This window comes from Mandrillus leucophaeus, unplaced genomic scaffold (assembly GCF_000951045.1).
Source record: "Mandrillus leucophaeus isolate KB7577 unplaced genomic scaffold, Mleu.le_1.0 Scaffold1154, whole genome shotgun sequence".
NCBI lineage: Eukaryota > Metazoa > Chordata > Mammalia > Primates > Cercopithecidae > Mandrillus > Mandrillus leucophaeus.
The window spans coordinates 36,092-56,790 of record NW_012099810.1 but is presented as its reverse complement, the minus strand read 5'-3'; the positions used below and the strand labels follow the sequence as shown (position 1 = coordinate 56,790).

At 38.3% G+C, this 20,699-nt stretch overlaps 1 protein-coding gene across 3 annotated transcripts in view; it reads left to right on the top strand.

The window, feature by feature from the left end:
- Positions 1-2,663: 2,663 nt before the first annotated feature.
- FAS (Fas cell surface death receptor) overlaps positions 2,664-20,699 on the top strand; it is a 28,527-nt gene continuing 10,491 nt past the window's right edge. For 2 of the 3 annotated variants that reach the window (XM_011998148.1, XM_011998135.1), the window contains exons 1-3: positions 2,664-3,502; positions 15,390-15,555; positions 19,873-20,010. In XM_011998148.1, the coding sequence (XP_011853538.1) occupies positions 3,473-3,502; positions 15,390-15,555; positions 19,873-20,010 (334 nt within the window). In that variant the 5' untranslated portion in view covers positions 2,664-3,472. The remainder of the gene's footprint in view (positions 3,503-15,389; positions 15,556-19,872; positions 20,011-20,699) is intronic. The other variant, XM_011998141.1, reaches the window with a different exon arrangement.

Sequence of the window (20,699 nt, the reverse complement as noted above, 5' to 3'; positions counted from 1 at the left end):
GGGGGGGGTGTCCAGAGTTCAATTTCAGAACCAAATGCACCCAGAACTTGGATGACTCTACCAACCTTGATCTTTCAGCATGGTTTCCTCTCAGTGTGGTTTCCTCTCAGCATAAGCTGACTGTTTTCAGCTCTGGCAGGACCACAAGCTCCCTTCACAACCAACCACATCAGTTTCACATCTCACATATTTCTACTTCAAATCCAGTGAAAAATAAAGGGTTTGTGTCCCAGTGTTTCCAGTAACGGTCCCAAAATCTACTCCAACTGAATGCGATGTGCTGACTGACTTAAGCCAAGTCATATTTCCCACCTACTACCTCCCTCCACCTACGTGTATACCCAAGCCCTGGGATTGGTACCAATGCCACTGTGATGGTTAATTTTATGTATCAAATTAGCTAGCCCATGGCACTCAGCTATTTAGTCAAACACTATCTTAGATGTTTCTGTAAAGCTGTGTTTTGGATGGGATTAACATTTACATCTTTAAACTCTGAGTAAAACATTTGCCTTCTATAATGTCAACAGTCCTTATCCAATTAGTTGAAGACTTAAAAAAAAAAAAAAAGACTGACTTCCGCTGAGAGAGTGAGAATTATGCCAACAGACTGCCTTTGGACTTGAACTGTAACTTTTTCATGGGTCTCCAGCCTGTTGGCCAATGCTAAAGTTTTGGACTTGCCAGCCTCTACCATCATGTGAGCCAGCTCCTATCTATCTATCTTTCTATCTATTCATTCTCTTGGTTCTGTTTCTCTAGAGAACCCTGACTAAAAGAACCATTCACATCAAATAGTTAAGAAAAGGGGAGAGGGACAGTTTTTGTAAAGACAGCTTGGAAGTACTATTACCAGGAGGAAGAAGAAGGAGAAAGGCAGGATAAACAGTCATGGATATACACTATAGTTGGGAGTTATTAAAATCAACTTGTTGCTATTTAGTAAAAACAATTTGGTTGACAACATTTTTAAAATATTAGGTCCAAAGGGGAAAATAACAAAAGTCTTAGTGGTAAAAAGATGTAGAAGTTTTTTGTTTGTTTGTTTGTTTTTTAATCTTAACTCTTTCAGTTTATTACATAGTCAGATATTTGTTTAAATGTTATTCAGAATGTTCAGAAACCAGGATATCTTTTGAATACAAGAAACAAGCTTTAACTTATATGGTATGGTTTGAAAAAGGATGATTGTCCAAAATATCTCCAACATCTGGTAGAGTACCTGAAATTCTATTATTAAGATTTTATTACTTTGCCCTTGAAGGACTCTCAGGAGTATGCTGGCAAAATAAAAATAACCTTTAGAGATGCCCAAACTGTTTTCCCCAGAAACACCAGCATTTATTAGGTGTTCATTCAATAGATTCTTCAAAGAGTTCCATAGACAAAGAAGTTTGGGGAACAGTATACATAATTACCCCACCCTTTAATATTAGCATGTTAAAGGCCCTGAGAAGTTTTGGATTAAGAAAGTTTTCAAATTAAATTAACCCAGAATTTTCTAAGATTATTTGACCATGAAACATATTTCTCCCCACACAGCACCTATTCCTATCTCCTTGAACTTGAGGATAATTAGATGTACAAGGGTAGGAGGAAGGGGAAGGGGGTATGGCATAGAAAGAGCAGGACCTTGGAAGCAAGAATAACCAAGTTTAATTCCTGACTCTGCTGTTTATTAACTAACCAACGTTGCCAATGTTGCTGAAGCTTTTTTTGGCTACTTTTTTTTTATTTGTAAAGTAAGTTTAATAATCACTCACCTCACTGCGCTATAATGATAAGTATTAAGTAAGGAAGATCCACATATGCGAGTTTCTGGCTTATAATTCACATTCAAGAGATACTGATTTTGTCAATTGTCCTTTCCCCTTTTTTCTCTCTTCCCTCCTTCCATTCCTTCTTCCCTTACCTCTCCTTTTCTTCCTTCCCACCTCTTTTCCTTCTTTCTTTTTACATTTTTCATTTAAATGAACTTTTTATTTTGGAATAGTTTTGGGATTTCAGAAAAGTTGCAAAGATAATACAGAGAATGCCCATATACCATCCTCCCTGTCCCACTTCTTTCTGTGTCTATTAGATGCTCAGACTGTGTGCACAAGGCTGGCACACCCAGGGTCTTCCTCATGGCACTAACAGTCTACTGAAGGGTGGAACAGAGACAAACTAGTCAACACCTACAAGACTGCTGGTAAGTGCAGTGACAGATGCAAAACACAGGATGATGGAAAGCACTCAGGAGGGTAACCTAACCTAGATTTGAGGGCCCGAACAGGCTCCAGAAGAAAATGTCAACTAAGAGGAAGCCTGAAGGATGAACAGTGAGCCAAGCAAAGGGTTATTAATGTGTTACTAATGGGTTGAATCTAACTGGGAAGGGAGAGAGGCGCCAGAGTGAGGTGCACAGCTTGGTGGATGATGCCAAAGGAATACTGAAACCTTCAGTGTGTCCAAATTCAGGTTCAGTAATGATGGTATTATCCAAACATACCTTCTGTAAAATTCATGCAAAACTACCTAAGAGCTATCTACTGTTCCAAAAGAATAGTAACTTTGAACAGTGTTCACCAGAGCACGAAAGAATTAGAAGTTGTTTTTTTTTTTTCTTTAAAGAAAACTGGCCAGGAAATAATGAGTAACGAAGGACAGGAAGTAATTCTGAATGTTTAATATAGCTGGGGCTGTGCAATCTGCCTTAAGTTGTTAGCTTTGTTTTCCTCTTGAGAAATAAAAAGGGGCCCTCCCTTTTCAGAGCCCTATGGCGCAATATCTGTACTTTTTCATATGGCGACCTGTCCATTGCAGGAACGTCTGTGAGCCTCTGTTGCAGCCACAACATGGACAGCTCAGTCAAATGCCCCGCAAGTCTTCCTCTGACTGACTCCAGCTATTAGCCAAGGTTGTGCACCCAGGCAGGACCTGTGCACTCTGAGCTGCTTTCTCCTTCAAGACGTCCTCAACTTCCCAGGTTGAACTGCAGCGGAAGTCTTTAGAAAGGTCAGCAGGCAGGCTCTCGAGGTCCTCACCTGAAGTGAGCTTGCCAGCCACTGCAGGAACGCCCCGGGACGGGGAATGCCCATTTGTGCAACAAACCCTGACTCCTTCCTCACCCTGACTTCTCCCCCTCCCCATCCGCGCGCAGGCCAAGTTGCTGAATCAGTGGAGCCCTCCCCAACCCGGGCGTTCCCCAGCGAGGCTTCCTTCCCATCCTCCTGACCACGGGGGCTTTTCGTGAGCTCGTCTCTGATCTCGCGCAAGAGTGACACACAGGTGTTCAAAGACGCTTCTGGGGAGTGAGGGAAGCGGTTTACGAGTGACTTGGCTGGAGCGCCAGGGGCGGGCACTGGCACGGAACACACCCTGAGGCCAGCCCTGGCTGCCCAGGCGGAGCTGCCGCTTCTCCCGCGGTTGGTGGACCCGCTCAGCGCGGAATTGGGGAGGCTCTTTCACTTCGGAGGATTGCTCAACAACCATGCTGGGCACCTGGACCCTCCTACCTCTGGTGAGCCCTCTCCTGCCCGGGTGGAGGCTTACTCGGTCTTAGTCCCGGAGATAGGCAAAGTGGGGTGGGCGCGGGACGCGTGCGGGATTGCTGCGGCAGCGGCGCACGCGGGCACCTGGGAGCGGCGGGCTGCTGCGGGAGGCGTTGGAGACTGGCTCCCGGGGGCTGTTGGGATCTTTTCTCGGGCCCAGGTGCTCAGAACGCTGGAGGACTCGCTTTTCTAGGGACTTGATGCAAAGTGCTGACCCCGCGGGGCAGGCGGGGCAGTTCCGGCACTCCTCGGAGACCACTGGGTCCCTGAAGGAGGACCCCGGTTGGAGAGAGGAGCGGAACTCCTGGACAAGCCCTGACAAGCCAAGCAAAGGTCCGCTGCGGCGCTGGTGGGTGAGCGCGCGCCGCCCCGCGGGGGCGGGGAGAGAGCCTGCAGCCTTCAGAACAGATATTGCTCATTTTCTGGCAGTTCTCAGACTTAGGAAATAAATCAGCCCCGAAGCAGTGGTTAAACCGGAGGGCTCGGAAGAACGGCACCGTTTCTTTCTCGGAAAAGTTATATGGGGGCTGAATGAGCTTCTGGAGGCTTGTTTACCTTTTTTTATTGTCATACAGAGAAAGAAACTGTCGTCTCCCTTCCGGGAATTCTCTCCTTAACACTGTAAGTCGCTGCCTGAGTGGTTTCATTTTGTTTTGTTTTTCTGCCCTTCTCTTTCTTCTTTTGCCCTTTCTTAGCTTGCACTCCCATGGTAGTTTCTGCCTGGTCTCCTGCTGGGGTGGTACCCATTCCCACCACACAGAACCTGGCGCCTATTATTGGCCAGGAAACTTGAGTAGCCTGTTTTGAAAAGTCCCTCGCTCAGAAATGCCAGCTTGCGGATGGCTGAACGAAGAGACGTGGATCCAGGAGGCTCATTGGAGTACCGGAGCCTCTGAGAGTCCATGGAATTTTTTTTTTTTTTTTTTTTTGCCCCAACAAAGTGCCAAGCATAGCAAGAGAAATGTTTACAAATGTGCTCTCCGTGGATTCTCAGGAGAGCCATGTAGTAGGGAAGATGACCACATCCCCACTTTACAGATGGCGAAATGAGGTTCAGAGAGCTTCAGTAATTCAACCAAGATCACACAGCTAGTAAATGGCAGATATGGGATTGAACTCAGATCTAACTCCAAAACTCAGGCTGTTCCCTGATTGCATCTGATATCCAGATTACTGATATCCAGATTACACCAAAAGGCTGAGATGTCTGGGTCCATTTTATGATTAGAAAAAAAAAAAAAATCCTCCTGTTCCTTTCAGATATAATGTGCACTATTTGGGCTTCTTTAGAAACTTCCTTGGAGAAAATTTATGATTCAAGATTGAGAAACCATTTATACAATCTCAGACCACACTCTTCTCTCCCTTGTTATTAACCATTGCACTAATGCAATGTTGGCTGCTTTGAAAATCTCTTAGTTCATGGACAGCAGTATTAGCAAAGTGTAAGAAAATTGCCAAAGCTTGGAGCTATGCTTGTTGAACTTTTGTACCAATAGCACCTTTACCAGAGGCTGCGTGTGTTTAAAGCCCGAAGAAAACTTTGCTTTTCTGAAAGAATACAGACACACACACACACGCATATATAAATACACATACATTTATGTATATATACATATTATAATACCTATAAGTTAGGTGTAATTTATAATATTTGTATATGATATATGGCCTAGGAAATTAAGGCTTATTAAATAAAATTTATAAATGCAGATGAGTCAAATACAAAAATCAGACATAACCCTATCACCTAAGTAATCATTTTTTACGTTTTGCGGTATATCTTCCATTTATCCCCTTTAATAGAACTCTTTTAAATTTAGTTACACAGAAATTGGTTTTGCACTCGGGACATGCCTAACATCAGGCCTTTATCCTTAAAGAAGTTTCGACACTCTTGTGTCACCTCATGTGTCTCCAGAAAATGTTTGCTTTTATGCCTTCACAGTTAGTGCTTTCTTAGTAGTAGCAATAAATAAAATGGATGCAAAATGCTAATTACTTGGAATACAGAAGCAAATTTTAAATTCTATTAATGGGCTGGACGTAGATGGGTGGGGAGCTGTTTTCTGCTTTTCCCCTCTTTCCCTAGTCCTCTGACTCTGATGATAACTACAGTCAACAAATATCCTCATCCTTAACCCCTTTTGATTCTCTTTCTCTTTCCTTCTCTCAACCTTCCTGGTATTAGTTTTCTCTTTCCTATTTCTCAGTGTTTTCACTTCGACACTTAACAATAACAAATTTCGAAATCCCAAAATATTGGCAAATTTCTAAAGGAGACAGAAAAAGAGTCAAACTTATTTTACAAATTTGTTTGAGAAATAGCTGTGCTTGCTTTTTTTTTTTTTTTTTTTAATTGTGCATGACCCTGTTATTGGCCAAGAAACTTGAGCAGCCTGTTTTGGAAAGTCCCTCACTCAGAAATGCCAGCTTGCAGATGCCTAATCGAAGGGATGTGGATCCATGAGGCTCATTTGAATTCCGAAGCCTCTGAGAGTCCATGGATTTTTATTTAATTGGGCCCCAACAGGTTTTGTCTTGCATTATTTAGGACATTGGCCAGGCAATCACTGGACGGCCAGTTTTATCTCCTTTACATTTTTTAGAATGGTTATCTTATGGTCAAAGGAAGGGAGAGGGCCTTTGGAAAATAAAGCTGTATATTTACAAGTAGTCATACAGAATAGTTTTGTGGGGAAAATAAAGAAAGTTATTTAATTTGTAATTTAATCATTTTTCTTAAACCAACCCAACGAACATAAAACGGACTATTTAATCATTTTTGTAGTTTAATTTGTAATTTAATAATTTTTCTTAAGCCAACCTGATGAACATAAATTGGGCTATTTATTTTCATTTTTAATGGGCCGTACTTACATCGCAAAGGACTTGAGAAGTCTTATAAATACAATAAAATAATAAATGTGAATTAAGACATTAGCAACCAGGATGGAAAAACCCAAATTTATAAATGATGGCAAGGTTTGCAAGCAAAAATTAAATTGATAAATGGCATCACCCCCACTACCAGCTACAGTTAGGCTAATGAAAAATCCTCTAATGTTCGTGCCTGAAATACAGTTACCACCCTTAGTGGCAAATTAGACTTTAATTTAGGAAAAAAAAAATTTTCTTGCACTGACTTTAGAGAGGGGAAAAGATAAAATAATTAGAGGCAAAGAAGATCTGGAATTTAGACCTTGTCTCTGAGTAAGGTCTTTGAGACACTGTACAAGTAATTTCCTTCTGAATACTCTCAAATTAACACATAGAAGAAGTGACAATGTTTTAAAGGAACCTCTTTGAAGGCTACTAGAATGCTTTAGGGGTGCCAAATTACCAGAGTAAACTGCCAGTTTGAGAGAATAACTGTTTGTTAAGAGATGGTCTGAAACCTAAGTAAGGAAATCCCCCCACTTGAAAGCCCCTAGGAAGTTAATTGCTTTTGGCGAATTATCTTAGGCCCCAAAAGTCCCTTGGTGAGCACATGTTTTGTAATAGGGACTAAAGACTAATGACTTATGGTGAAAAATGAAATAACACCACTTAAAACTTGAAATTGACAAAAAGCAACTTGAAACCAAATTTAGGACAGTGAACCCATCCGTTTCTTCTTTTTAAATAGGTAAATGTAGAAAAAATGACCAGACAATGTAAAACAAAAAGCAAATATTTAAAAACTACATTTATACTTTATCTCACCCAACTAATGTAAGGAATTTTGATTTGACTTATAAATTCCTAGCCTTGTCTACACATATACATAATTGCATGTTTAATTTGAGCTATATATAGTCTGCTTTTTGTTCCTTTGAATGTTACACAAACCTTTTTCTATTTCTGCATAATTTTTATCTTGTGTTTTTTATTGGATACATTATAGAGAGAGCATTTATTAAATGAGCTGGGATTACTATAATTTTTATTACTTTTTAATTTATTTATTACTTATTTTTATAATTTACTATTAGAAAAAAGCATTTCTTAAAGGTACTGATATATATATGTGTGTGTGTGTATATGTATGTGTGTGTGTATATATGTGTGTGTGTATATATATGTGTGTGTGTGTATATATATTTATGACTTTTTCTTGTTACCCAAAAATTACTCATAGAACTTACATATGAAAATTGTAGTACTTATGATGAAAAATCATAAAATAAGACAATTTAAAACTTGATAAAAAGCAACATAATATTATATGTTGTACCTTGTACTTCCTTATAGGGTACAACACTGTAAGAACCTTAGTGTATAGTTTTGTTTTTGCTATATATGTATTCATAAAAGTGGAAAAATAACATTTAACTAATAAATCCCCTTTATTTTCTGGAAAATCCTTGCTTTAAAAAAAGTCTTTAGCTTTTTATATAGTTAGACTTCTAACACCAATTAAATATCTTCAATTCAGTCTCAAGCAGGAACAAATCTTCAGTCCACTTGCCTACCTTTATTGTCTTTGAAGTGACAGTGTGAGTAGTAAAGCCCAAATCAGAGAGAAGTTGACTTTTGTAAGATTGGTAACTTCACCTTCCCCGGAAGGAAATGAGGTGGTTCTTCCCTTTGATCAGAACTGCTTTCTTGATTTGAAATAAACTGTTGTACAGCCCAGTCACCCCATCTTTAGGCATTTAGAAACAGCAATCGTAGTTATATAGGACAACTTGCCTGAGTCCCACTAAGTAGAAATGATAGTGAATTTAGTATAAGATTATACCTTTAGGCTGGGCGGGTGACTCACACTTGTCACTCAGCACTTTGGAAGGCCAAGGTGTGTGGATCATGGATCAATTGAGATTAGGAGTTTGAGACCAGCCTGGCCAACATGGTGAAAACTCGACTCTATTGAAAATACACAAGTTAAGCTGGGTGTGGTGGCATGCCTGTCATCTCAGCTACTCGGGAGGTTGGGGCAGGAGAATTGCTGGAACCCATGAGGCGGAAGTTGCAGTGAGCCAAGATCATGCCACTGCACTCCAGGCTGGGCGACAGAGTAAGACTCCATCTAAAAAGAAAACAAACAAACAAAAAATTATGTCTTTAGAGCAAGGCCAGCCTTGTAAATTAGCAAATCTGACTACAAATTCAATCAGCAGATATACTCAGCCCAGCAAAATGAGCAAGCTTACTGTAGGTTGTGTTAAGGCATGGACTGGGATAAACAGGCAAAATTAGAGTAAATTTGACAATTTGACATTGGATTCATTAATGACAGCCTGTCCTTCGATGAAGTCAGGCAGCATTGTGTTTCTATTCACCTCTGTGTTTTGTGAGGCTATAAAAATATAAGATGTGAGAAATGTGAATACTTTTTATTTGTGAGGGCAGAGATCTTGAAGAAGAGAGTGAGAGGAAGTCAGAGTATGCGGGTGAAGGCTCTTGTTTTCTGCTGAGGATTTAGCTTTGGTTTTTAGCCATTCTCACAAAGAGATCATTGGTCCTAATTAACTGGTGGTGGTGGTTGTTTTTCACATGAATGTCTGTAAGGATTTAGGCTTGATTTTAAAAATTAGGCCTATACTCACAGAAAGACAAATACTGCATGATCTCACTTATATGTGGAATCTAAAAGATTCGAATCTATAAAAGTAAAGAGTAGAATAGTGGTTACCAGAGGCTGGTAGGGGGCAAAGTTGGGAGAGTTAGGGAGATACTGGTCAAAGGATACAAAAAGATACAAAATTTCAGTTAGGAGGAATAAGTTCAAGAGATCTAGTGTACAACTTGATGTCTATAGCTAATAACAATGTATTGTATACTTGAAAATTACTAAGAGTAGATTTTAAGTGTTCTCCTCACACACAAAAAAAGAAAATGAATAAATATGTGAAGGAATGCCCAATGTTAATTAGCTCAGTTTAGCTAATTATCTTCCAAAATATGTCCACAATTCAAGACATCATGTTACATACCATAAATATATACAATTTTTTATTTGTCAAATAAAAAACAATACAAAAAAACCCTGGGCCTATGCTGCCCACAGGCAGTCTTGTTAGCCTGCAGATAAAGCGTGTATGTGTATATGCACATGTGCATTTATTTATTTTTAGTATTAGTCACCACCATCTAAGTGTTGGGGGATTTTGCTTTCACTTGAAAAATGGAAGCTCTGGGCTCCCATACCACATGGCCCCTGTTCCCCTGGGGCTCAGCAATGGTTGCTCCTTTGCCCCCCCTCTTTCAGTAGTCTCTTATTCCAGGTTGCTTTATTCTTGTATGACCCAGGTGGCCCCTCTAGGCTTGTAAGGACTCTGGGGCTGTATTTTAGGGCTCTATAGCCCTCACATTACCCATTTCCTCTACCAAAGATCATTTCTTTTCTCTTCAGGCTTATTTTTGGAAGGGTCATTATTTCTTCATGAGAAGTCAAATTCTGATTTGCAAGTGCTGAACACAGATGCCTTTAGTCTGTAAAACTCATATTCTCACATGTAAGTGTAGTAACCTGCTAACCTCAGATTTTGCTTCCTCTAACCTAGTTGCCCTGCAACTGTGATGAGCATCAGAATCACCAAGGGTACTTCCCCATTCTCAGAGATCCTGATTCCTTAGGTCTGTGTGGGGGCCTTAATAAATAATGCATCACTACAGGATTCTGATGTCTGTCGGGGTCTTGAGAACTATTTTTCTAACTCTAGCACTAAACTCAAAATGTAATTTCAGATGGAATTTCCTAGGCTCATTCATTTTGTTTTATGTATGGCTTGGCCAGTCATGGATCTAATCAGTAACTTGCAGCTGTTGCTTCAACTACCTCTGTCCTGGACTTTCCAGAGATTTGCTTTAAGAAAGAAAGAGGACATCCCTGGGATAAGACTACCATGTATATTTTTATGTACACATGTTAAAAAACACATAAACAAATGGGATCTTTGCTTATCTCTTTCATGTAGAAAAATTTATTTCACTTCTATTTCAGGTTTTTGGTAATGTAGTAGGACAAGATGGCATCACTATATCCCTGTTTTTTACACAGATATATTAGAGATCTTATTGGAAATGTTAAACTATTCAATAATAAACTATTCATCTTTTAGAATTTCTTTTTCCTCAAGTGTTGATAAGTACCTGAAAGTCTACAAGCAGACAAGAAAATTATTCAGTGGAACTTCATTTCTTGCTCCGTTTTTGTCCTCAGCAGTAGAGGGTGGTGAGATTTCAACCCAGCCTAGCAGGACCAGTAAGTCTGGAAAGAAGTAGCTCCAGTTCATATTGGTACCTGCTAATTCTAGTTCCGAAGACCATGGGAAATCTCTTGCCTATTTAGCTCAGTGATCATCCAAGATGGAAAATTCTTGGGCTCAGCTGTGAGGGATCCCAAGTTTATATGTACCACTAATGTCTCACAAATCAAGAATCCAAGAGAATCAAGAGACTGTAGTTCATTCCTTATATTAAATTCTTAGGACTGCTGACTGGGTTGGCAGTTTTGGGGGCTAGAAGCCTGATATCAAGGTGCCAGCTGGAATGGTTCCTTCTGAGGACCACGAGGGCAGGATCTGTTCCAGGCTTGTAAATGGGCTTCTTTTCCATGTGTCTTCACATTATCTTCCTCTGTTTGTATGTGTGTCCAAATTTCCTCGTCATCATCTTCTTTTTTAAATTTAGAAGTGTATACTGTTTAATCTACAAGGTTTATATAGCTTTAGCTAAAAATAGAAAAAAAAGCAAAACAAAAACAGTAAAGCCAAGACACTCTTCCAAAGTCTGGACCCTTCCAGCCTTCCAAATACAAGAGCTCTGGAAGTTGTATATACCAAATTTCCTCTTCTTAAAAGGTCACCAGTCACATTGGATTAAGGCTCACCCTATTAACACCATTTTAACTTAATCACCTCTGTAAAGGCCCTATCTCCTGATACTGTCACATTCGGAGGCTCAGGAAGTTAGGGTATCAGTATCAATGTATGAATTTGGGAGTAGGGGGAGGACACGATTTAGCCCATGACAGTCCTGAATCTCCTTTGCTAGATGCATGACTGCGGGCCAGTCACTTCACCAGTTGGGACATTGCCATCTCTATCAGAAAAGGGGTTTGGGCTAGGTCATCTATAAAGTCCTTTCTGCTCTAAATTGTAAATATAATGAGATACCAACTTTTAGTTTAATTGTTTAAAATTTTAGAAGGTAACTGGATGTTTTGCTGGTGTCAACACCCCCCTTTAAAAAAAAAATTCGGCCAGGCATGGTGGCTCATGCCTGTAATTCCAGCACTTTGGGATGCTGAGGCAGGCAGATCACGAGGTCAAGAGATCGAGACCATCTGGCCAACGTGGTGAAACCTCGCTTCTACTAAAAATACAAAAATTAACTGGGTGTGGTGGCGAGCATCTGTAGTCCCAGCTGCTTGGGAGTCTGAGGCGGGAGAATCACTTGAACCCAGGAGGCGGAGGTTGCAGTGAGCTAAGATCACGCCCTGCACTCCAGCCTGGCAACAGAGGGAGACTCCATCTCAAAAAAAAAAAAAAAAAATTCTCACTTTTTGTTTCTATTGTTCTCTCAAGTACCCCTCTGCCTTCTGTTACTTCTTTGCTGCATTCTGAGAGGATTGGGGTGGGGAGCACTCTTTCCTGTAGAACCCCATAACCCATCTATTTTCATCAATCTATTTGAAATTCAAAGCCAGGGGTTAAAATGTCCATTTTCAATTTGAGATGTCTAACTTTCAGATAAATCTATTAACATGCATTTCTAAGTGACTTTTAAGCTAAGCATTTTATTTTATTAAGCTTGTATAGAAGGGTAACCATTATACTTATATAATAAAGTGCACTTTCAAAAATAGTTCAAATATAAAATAATATTTTATGACAAACCTCCTAGAACTTATATGTGTCTTTCTCCCCAGAGTAGTCTCTATGGGTGCCTAAACAATACTGCATTATTAGATTTTTTTCAGTTTATAAGCCACACAAGAAAGTTAGCCCATGTCATCTCTAGAAGTATAAAAATAGGCAGTGTTCTGAGAGATATATCTGTTTATTCCTAGTTCAGTAACAGCACAATGAGATGCTAATTTATGAGGCACTTTTTGTTTATCTTATTGTCTTATTGGCAACCAGCAACTCCTGTTGCATTTTTGACATGGGAATCTATCAGGGTGTGGTTAATAAAGTACATTTCCATGGTAAGTATTCTCTAAGAAAAAATAAACCAAGATTTCATCAGAGACAAAAATTACTGCAAACTGTAGTTACCAGTTTCTGGTGATTTGTATAACTGAGCTTTTGATTTCAAAAATTAAAAAGTTCTCTTTAACATATTTTTGTGTCCAATAATTTTACTTGAAAAACAAAAGAGAATTTTCTTTACCATCAAACAATGTTGCTATAATGAGTGGTGATATATTTAGTCCTAGTGGACCAAAGAGAAATAAAACGGCTTTGATTATGCTGGTTTAAGAAAATATATCCAATTAAACAAAGGTTAATATTTATGATGTTTGATTTAGTAAAATTATAAGACTACCAAAGAAAGCTAGAAGAGCAAAAGAACCCAAAATTTATATAAAGAATTAAATGTTAATAATTCAAAGGTTTAGAATTTTTTCCACCTTTCGAATACTAAGTTGCTGTTATAGATTTACTACCACTATTACCCCTATTTTCCATTTTACTAAAAAATAATAACACAGGTGATTATGATAAATCAGTATAGATCTTTAGGCTCAACACAACCTTGCTACCTTTTAAATCTTTTTATTATACAACAAACACATATGCGTTATCAAGAAAAGATGAGTTAAGCAAAATGGAAAAAAAATAGTCTTAGCAACTAGAAATAAGCACCATTAAAATTTCTGTGTATTAAAAGATAATATACTGCTGAATTTTTTTTTCTTGAAATGTCCCTCTTTTCTTTTGCTTTTCATTTTCTTAATCCCTGAACTTCTAGTGTTGAATTTTCTGGACCACCGTTATACCCCCTCATCAAGAGGGCATTTTTTCCTGCAGTAGCTGAGCACAATGGTCATACTGAAGAAATTCTCTTGTGGGGCTTTGCCTAGAGGTAAAATCCTCTTGGCCGGGTGTGATGGCTCATGTCTGTAATCCCAGCACTTTGGGAGGCCGAGGCGGGAGGATCTTCTGAGATCAGCAGTTTGAGAGCAGCCTAGCCAACATGGTGAAATGCCATCTATACTAAAAATACAAAAAATTAGCCATCATAGTGGCACATTCCTGTAATCCCACCTACTCCGGAGGCTGAGGCAGGAGAATCACTTGAATGCTGGAGGCAGAGGTTGCAGTGACCTGAGATCTAGATTGTGCCACTGCACTTCAGCCTGGGTGACAGAACAAGACTCCGTCTAAAAAAAAACCCAAAAAAACCCAAAAAAAACCAAAAAAAAAACAAACCCACAAAAACAAAACAAAACAAACAAACAAAAAACACCAAAGTAAAACCCTCTTCACGGTGATGACTATAAAGCTTGCTTTTGCCTCTCTTTGTCACAACAAACTGTTTGCAGTCTGATGCTGTGCTCAAAATTGAGAATTCTCACTGACTGTTCCAGGCATCTGTCTACTCATTCTTGCCATGCTGAGGGCTGTCATTTCTCACCGCTGAATGCTTTTTTTTTTTTCTGCTTTTTAAAAATCTTTTCCTGTTTGCTTTGAACTTCAGTAAAAACAGTTTTAAAAAAAGTATATTAAGAAGGTAATATACTTTTATTTATTTATTTTTGTTTTTTTTTTTTTTCTTCTTCTTCTTTTGGTTCCTTTTCAAATCCATTTGCCACACTGACACTGGAATAAGCCTGAATGGGGGTCTGTATTTCTTCCAGTAGTTAAATTCAGTCACTGAGCTGTTGCTGTATTTGTAACTGCCATGCTAGATCCGGGGCTGACCATTCCTGAGAAAATGTGGAGATCGTTTTAGACTGGCATGGTGCTGGGGCAGGGCGTCAGTCATTATCTTCTGTGTCTGCTAATTCTTGCATCATTTCTTCTACTCTGTAACCTGGTTGGCTATGAAAAGTAATTCTTCCTCACTGATGCTGCAGGCAGTGGGTGAATATCCAATTGTTCTCTGAGTTTCTTGTCATGGGATACAAAGAACAAATCTCATGTGTCCCTGTTTCTGAGAGGTTCAAAGGGAATGCACAGATTCTAGCATAGGATGACTTCCAGCTTCTAACTATTTGTCTATGCATTCCATTTCCTCACCCCTGCCAGAGGTTACAATCATGGTCACGGCTGTTCTGAGAAATTCACTGCCAAAACTGGAGGGAGGGAAATGCAAACTCAGCTTCTTCCCAAGCTTCTGGGCGCGGCTGGCAAGTTTTGCCTTCCCTGCCAGCAAGAGCCCTGGCTTTAGGAGTCTTGCTACAGTTTTCCCAGACTGGAGGTCTTCCGGCTGACTTCTGGTTCTTAGCGAATTCCTGCCAAACACCTCCCCTTTCCCCAGTATGCATTTGTTTTGAAGGTTCTTTGCAGTCTTCTTGCCAATAATTGTCTATAAACAAATGGAGTTGTTTGCATGCCTAGGTGGAGTAAAATATTTAGGAAACTATTCTATAAATATGAAACAGCCCAGATTTGGGCCAGAAGTCCTGGCTCTGAGTCTCTTGTTAGCCACTCTTAACTGTGAGTTTTTGGACAAATCTTTTCTCGCACTCAGAACCTGAGGTCTGAACTGCTATACAGGTGACCTGCTGCCTTCTCGGAGAGAAATCTGAAAGACAACAGAGCCCTCACATTGGCTTTGCCTGTGCACAGCAGATACCGCCAATTTTGGGCGGGTTACACTTGTTTACCATGTTACTTACTTCAGAAATCAATAAAACTTGTTTACCATGTTGCTTACTTCAGAAATCAATAAAATTCTCTTCATGCTTTTATTTTACAGGTTCTTACCTCTGTTGTTAGATTATTGTCCAAATGTGTTAATGCCCAAGTGACTGATATCAACTCCAAGGGATTTGAATTGAGGAAGATCGTTACTACAATTGAGACTCAGAACTTGGAAGGCCTGCATCATGACGGCCAATTCTGCCGTAACCCCTGTCCTCCAGGTATATTACACAAAACATCCAGAGATTACAGTGAAAGTCACAGTTAGGAATAGCACATAGTCATGGCTATAATAATTTTACAGATTTTGGTTCTCCTGTATTATATAGCATAATTGAGAGAAAAACAACTATGAAATTATTTTCCAAAGATGAGTTTTATTTATATTTAGCATGCTTATTTGATGTGGTTATGGATAAATTTAATTTACAAGTGACATGCACCTCTGAAATGAGAAGATTGGTCTATTTGGCTCCATTTTTTTCCTAAGCGAAAATGACTCATTTGTGAATATGAAAGCTTATCATGTCAAAACTGATGCATCTATCATAACAATAGTGGAACTCTGAAAGCAAGAGACTTCTACTCTTAAGGGATATGTCTCAGCACTTCCCTTCAATCAGAAGGTCTCTAAGAAAGCTGTCCTGGCACTGAAGCCTGCAAAATATATTTGCATTTTGCAGCTGAATAACTAGATGAATAAGAAAAGCAACAGGCAGAAACCAACAGCTTTTTTTTTTTTAAATCAATACTTTGAATGGCAAACTAATTTCAGATGAGAAATCCTTCAAACACTGGTAAATTAAAAGCTAAGCAAAATACAATTGTGCAAACATTTCTTCAACTTTGAGTAGAGTCGAAAAAAGGAAAATAGCACATGGGTTCATGTGATAGATTAGTAGAACAAAAAAAGGACTGTAGTATGTTTCATGGTTGGCCTCCCAGGCTTCCAGCACTCAAGCTGCAAAACATGATGGGTCCTGTTTGTGAAAAGATTCTACCAGTCTCCCTATGCTTCCTGTCCAGATTTTAATAACCCTTATGGAAATATCTCCTTTGTAACCCAACCCGTTTTACTTAAATCCATTTACACTTAAATCTTCTCTGACACAAATAAAAAATGGCTTCCTGGCTTTATTATGACCTGCTAAGCACAATCAATTTGCCCTATGAATCAAAATCTTTGTTCATAATTTTAAAACCTAAAATGCAAATTAAAATGAGCAAAATATGCTTTGCACATCAAACTGTCAAGGATTTTTGTCTATTGCTTTTTTGGTTTTGCTTTGTTTTATTTTCATTTAAGAAGTGAAGTAAATTGTTATAAACTTTTAAGAAAGACATTTGAATATATGAGTCAAAAATTTAAAAATGTTTAGACTCGCTAAGATAGCAATTAAATTTTAAGAAAATACCTTGAGAAAGTAATCAAAAATAAAGGAAAATATTGTACACATGGTATTTCATTATCAATATGATGTGGGATTCCTTAGGTAAATTTTGGAATATTTAAAGACTGAAATAGTATGTATCAAACAAAGTCATATTTTCTGATACATTTCTAACATAATCCTCAATTATATAAATCTTCTTAAGTGATTTCCAGCTGATCTGGCTGGATTCACTGATTCTCCCTGATTCCTCTATAAAATATCCTGGATGGCATCCAACCATGTTAAATACTCTTCCCACTTCAATTCCCTCTTTTTGAATTTTAGGCTTATCAATATTTAAGTTGCTTCCAAATCTGTTTACACTCATTGGTGTTGTGATATTCATATGTAATTTGATTGAATATTGTATAAATTAATGAAATACAAATACAGAGAAAAGACAGATTTTATCTCTATGAAAATTAGGTTCAGTGCTTTGGAGAATTTAGTAAAGATGAGATGCTGAAATGTTGTTGATGAATTTTGTGAGAGAAAAATAAAAGTTAAGTGGTAAGAAAAATCACAAAAATCTCTAAAGCCATTCATACAGATTATTGGTATGTCTATGTTTTCATTTCATCAAAAAGGAAGGGAGGGAGGGAGGAGAATAAAAGAAACAAAGAAAGGAAGAGAAAAACAGACAAACAGGAAATTATAAGTGATGCGTTATGAATGTGACTTAAGTAAGAAAGAAACTGGGATTCTAATAACTTCTATATCACAAAATTGTCAAATGATTATAAAGTTATATTTTATAAATTAAAATAAAATATTTACAGTATTTTTAAATTGTTTCCTATGTAAATTGACATTTTTGATTAAATGATCAAAGAAGTCTTCCCCACATCATCATATTCAATAGAAGGATTCTGTGGTATACTGCCTACATATTTCATATATACACGTTATACATATATATACACACACACCTGTTATGTGTATGCTCATGTATATACATGTATGTATGTATTTATATGCATAGGAATGCAACAAAATAACAGGCAGTATCTCAAAGTTGTTGATATATAGTCTTTTGTTTGTTTGTTTTTTTGAGATGGAGTCTCACTTTGTAGTCCAGGCTGAAGTGCAGTGGCATGATCTCGGCTCACTACAACCTCTGCCTTCTGGGTTCAAGCAATTCTGCAGCCTCAGCCTCCCAAGTAACTGGGACTACAGGAGCACACCACGACGCCAGGCTAATTTTTTGTATTTTTAATAGAGACGGGTTTTTGCCATGTTGGTCAGTCTGGTCTGAAACTCCTGACCTCATTTGATCTGCCTGCCTTGGCCTCCCAACCTGTTGGGATTACAGGCATGAGCCACTGTGCCCGGCCTGATACATAAGTTCTTATTATACTTTCCTGCCTTTTCCAACATTTCTATAATAAGCATATGTACCATTATACTTAAAAAAGTATTTTAAAATCTGATTTTCAATAAAACAACTACTTATTTTCTTATTTTAATAAATTTTGTTTTCATACTTTGACAGAACCAAAGAACCTGTGGTTTATTGTCTCTCCATTATACCAAGGATGTTGTGCTAGGCACATTCTGCAAGATAATTTATTAAAGAGACCAATTCATTCAGAGACCAGTATAATACCATTAGCAAAAAATAAAATTATACTTGGACTTGGGCTGTGTTTTCTTTAAATATTGCTACAATGTTATATAGCCCTATGCACTATTTTTGAATTTTGTTCTGGGAATCTCCAGTTTGTCTTTTTTCTATTGACAGACTATTGTCTTTATTTACTAAAATAGCATATATATTTACATGTCATAATTTGCTCATGTAGTAAATATTTTGTTTTATCAAAAAGAATAAAAAGGAATATATGAAGTTATTAAGGAATTCATGTTCCTAGGAAACACAGCAGAAATTAATTTTGCTGTATAGGTGAGCAGAGCAGATTAAACTGCTTATTTTTTTTAAACTAGTTATACCATTAACAATTAAAGTCACTAGTAATGTTTTTCTGAGACACTTCTCTTGGTATTTTCTGTCACTTTCTTCTTCATTCTCTATTCCCTTACCTTCATCTAGCTTTCTTTTTCTAGCATATTTTAGCACTTGATATCAATATATTTATTTGTGTATTGTCTACCTCCATCCTGAGAAGGTGAAGTCTTTGGTGATGAAGGCTTTATCTTATTTCCTGCATAATATTAAACTTATAAAAAGTTCCTAGCACTCAATAGGCATTTAATAAACACCTATCAGATAAATGAATTTTTTAAGAGAACACATTACATGATGCTTACTAATAGCAATACAGTAACTCACTTTATTTTTAAAGTAAATTAATGCAAATGTGTATATTATTTAAAATTGTTTATTTTAAGATAACAAGCCTGATAGATAATAAATTTTGGTATAAATATGTTAATGCTTGTCAAAACTCATCAGTATGTACCCTGTCTTTTGATGAAAAAGTAATAAAAAGGGGAGAACAAAGAGAACTGTCATGCTCACTAGGCAGGCCGAGTGCAGTTCTGACAGCAATGCAAGAGAAATATTGCTATCTCCGTCATACACAGGATGAAATTTAGGCTTGGCGAAAACAACACTGTTAAAGATTTTATAGCTCTTCAAGATTTGACCAAAGCCTTTAAAACTTCAAATGTTCTTTTCCTTATTACACTATTTCTTATCAGGGTTTGTGGACTTTGGAAAGTAAAATGAAAAGTCAGAGCAATGTGAGTCAGTTTGATAATCTCAGTGTCCAGTAACAGCTATCCCCACTCTGAATATATACCCACCAACCTCTCCCCTTTCTCCAAGGAAGTTGGTTGTTGGCAAAGGCATTTCGTGCAGTGCACTTTGTCATTCTAACCTTCCTTTGTTTTGTATGCTCCTGTTGCTAATCATCCTATTTCTATGGGCTTCCGTCACTCTTTTAGCTTTTGTCTTGGGAGACTTCCTGGCTCTTGACATGACTTTTACAATAATCTTCTCCCCCATTGTATTTATATATCATTAGCCTACCCCGCTCCCCTTGTGTTTTAGAAGAGTTTTGTTGTCTAGCATCCCTGCATACTTCCCACCCTGTTACCTGCCCATGTCCTGTTCATACACTTGCTCCTTTTTCCCTTGGGCAGGCGAAAGGAAAGCTAGGGACTGCACAGTCAATGAGGATGAACCAGACTGCGTGCCCTGCCAAGAAGGGAAGGAGTACACAGACAAAGGCCATTTTTCTTCCAAATGCAGAAGATGTAGATTGTGTGATGAAGGACATGGTAAGAGTCTTAAAAAGCAATTGAAAGAGATCAATCTTGGAATTCCATGTAGAACCATTTATAAGACAATTTGAAATTGGGGCCTACTGTGGTGCTGTGTTGACACACAGGAAAGGGAAGGACAGGTAACTAGGGTACCGCAGGACCAGGTACTGAGCTAATTACTGGTCTAGACTTTTATGAGTAAGTCTAGGCAATTCTTCCAGATATAGGAGAATGACTAAATATGAACCCTAGGAACAGGGTTCATCAGCTCAAATCAAAATCTCAGAAATTATTTTGTTTCTGGCCTTGACTTATGCTTGTATAATAGTGCTTGTTCATGACCAGAAAAAGTTCAGAAGCCTGCAGTTACAAGGACACAGAAATCCAACAGTTGGGTAGGAATGCTCCCCATTTCTTTGGAGATTTAGTTGTTCTGATAATTCCAGCTGGGGACCTGAATTTTCATGGATATCCCAGTGTATTCTAAGGGCCCATATTAAAATATAACACAAGTATTTCTAGTTTTGTTTGACATGGAGAAACCCCTGGACATAAAGCTTTTCCCCTCCCTATTCAGCCTATAAAGCAGTGTTTCTCGTCCCTGGCAGTGCATTAGAATTGCTTTGGGAGCTACTAAAAATGTTTCATGTTTAGGTCCCACCTCAAGGCAATTACATCAGAGTCTCTGAGTGAGGGCCTTGGTA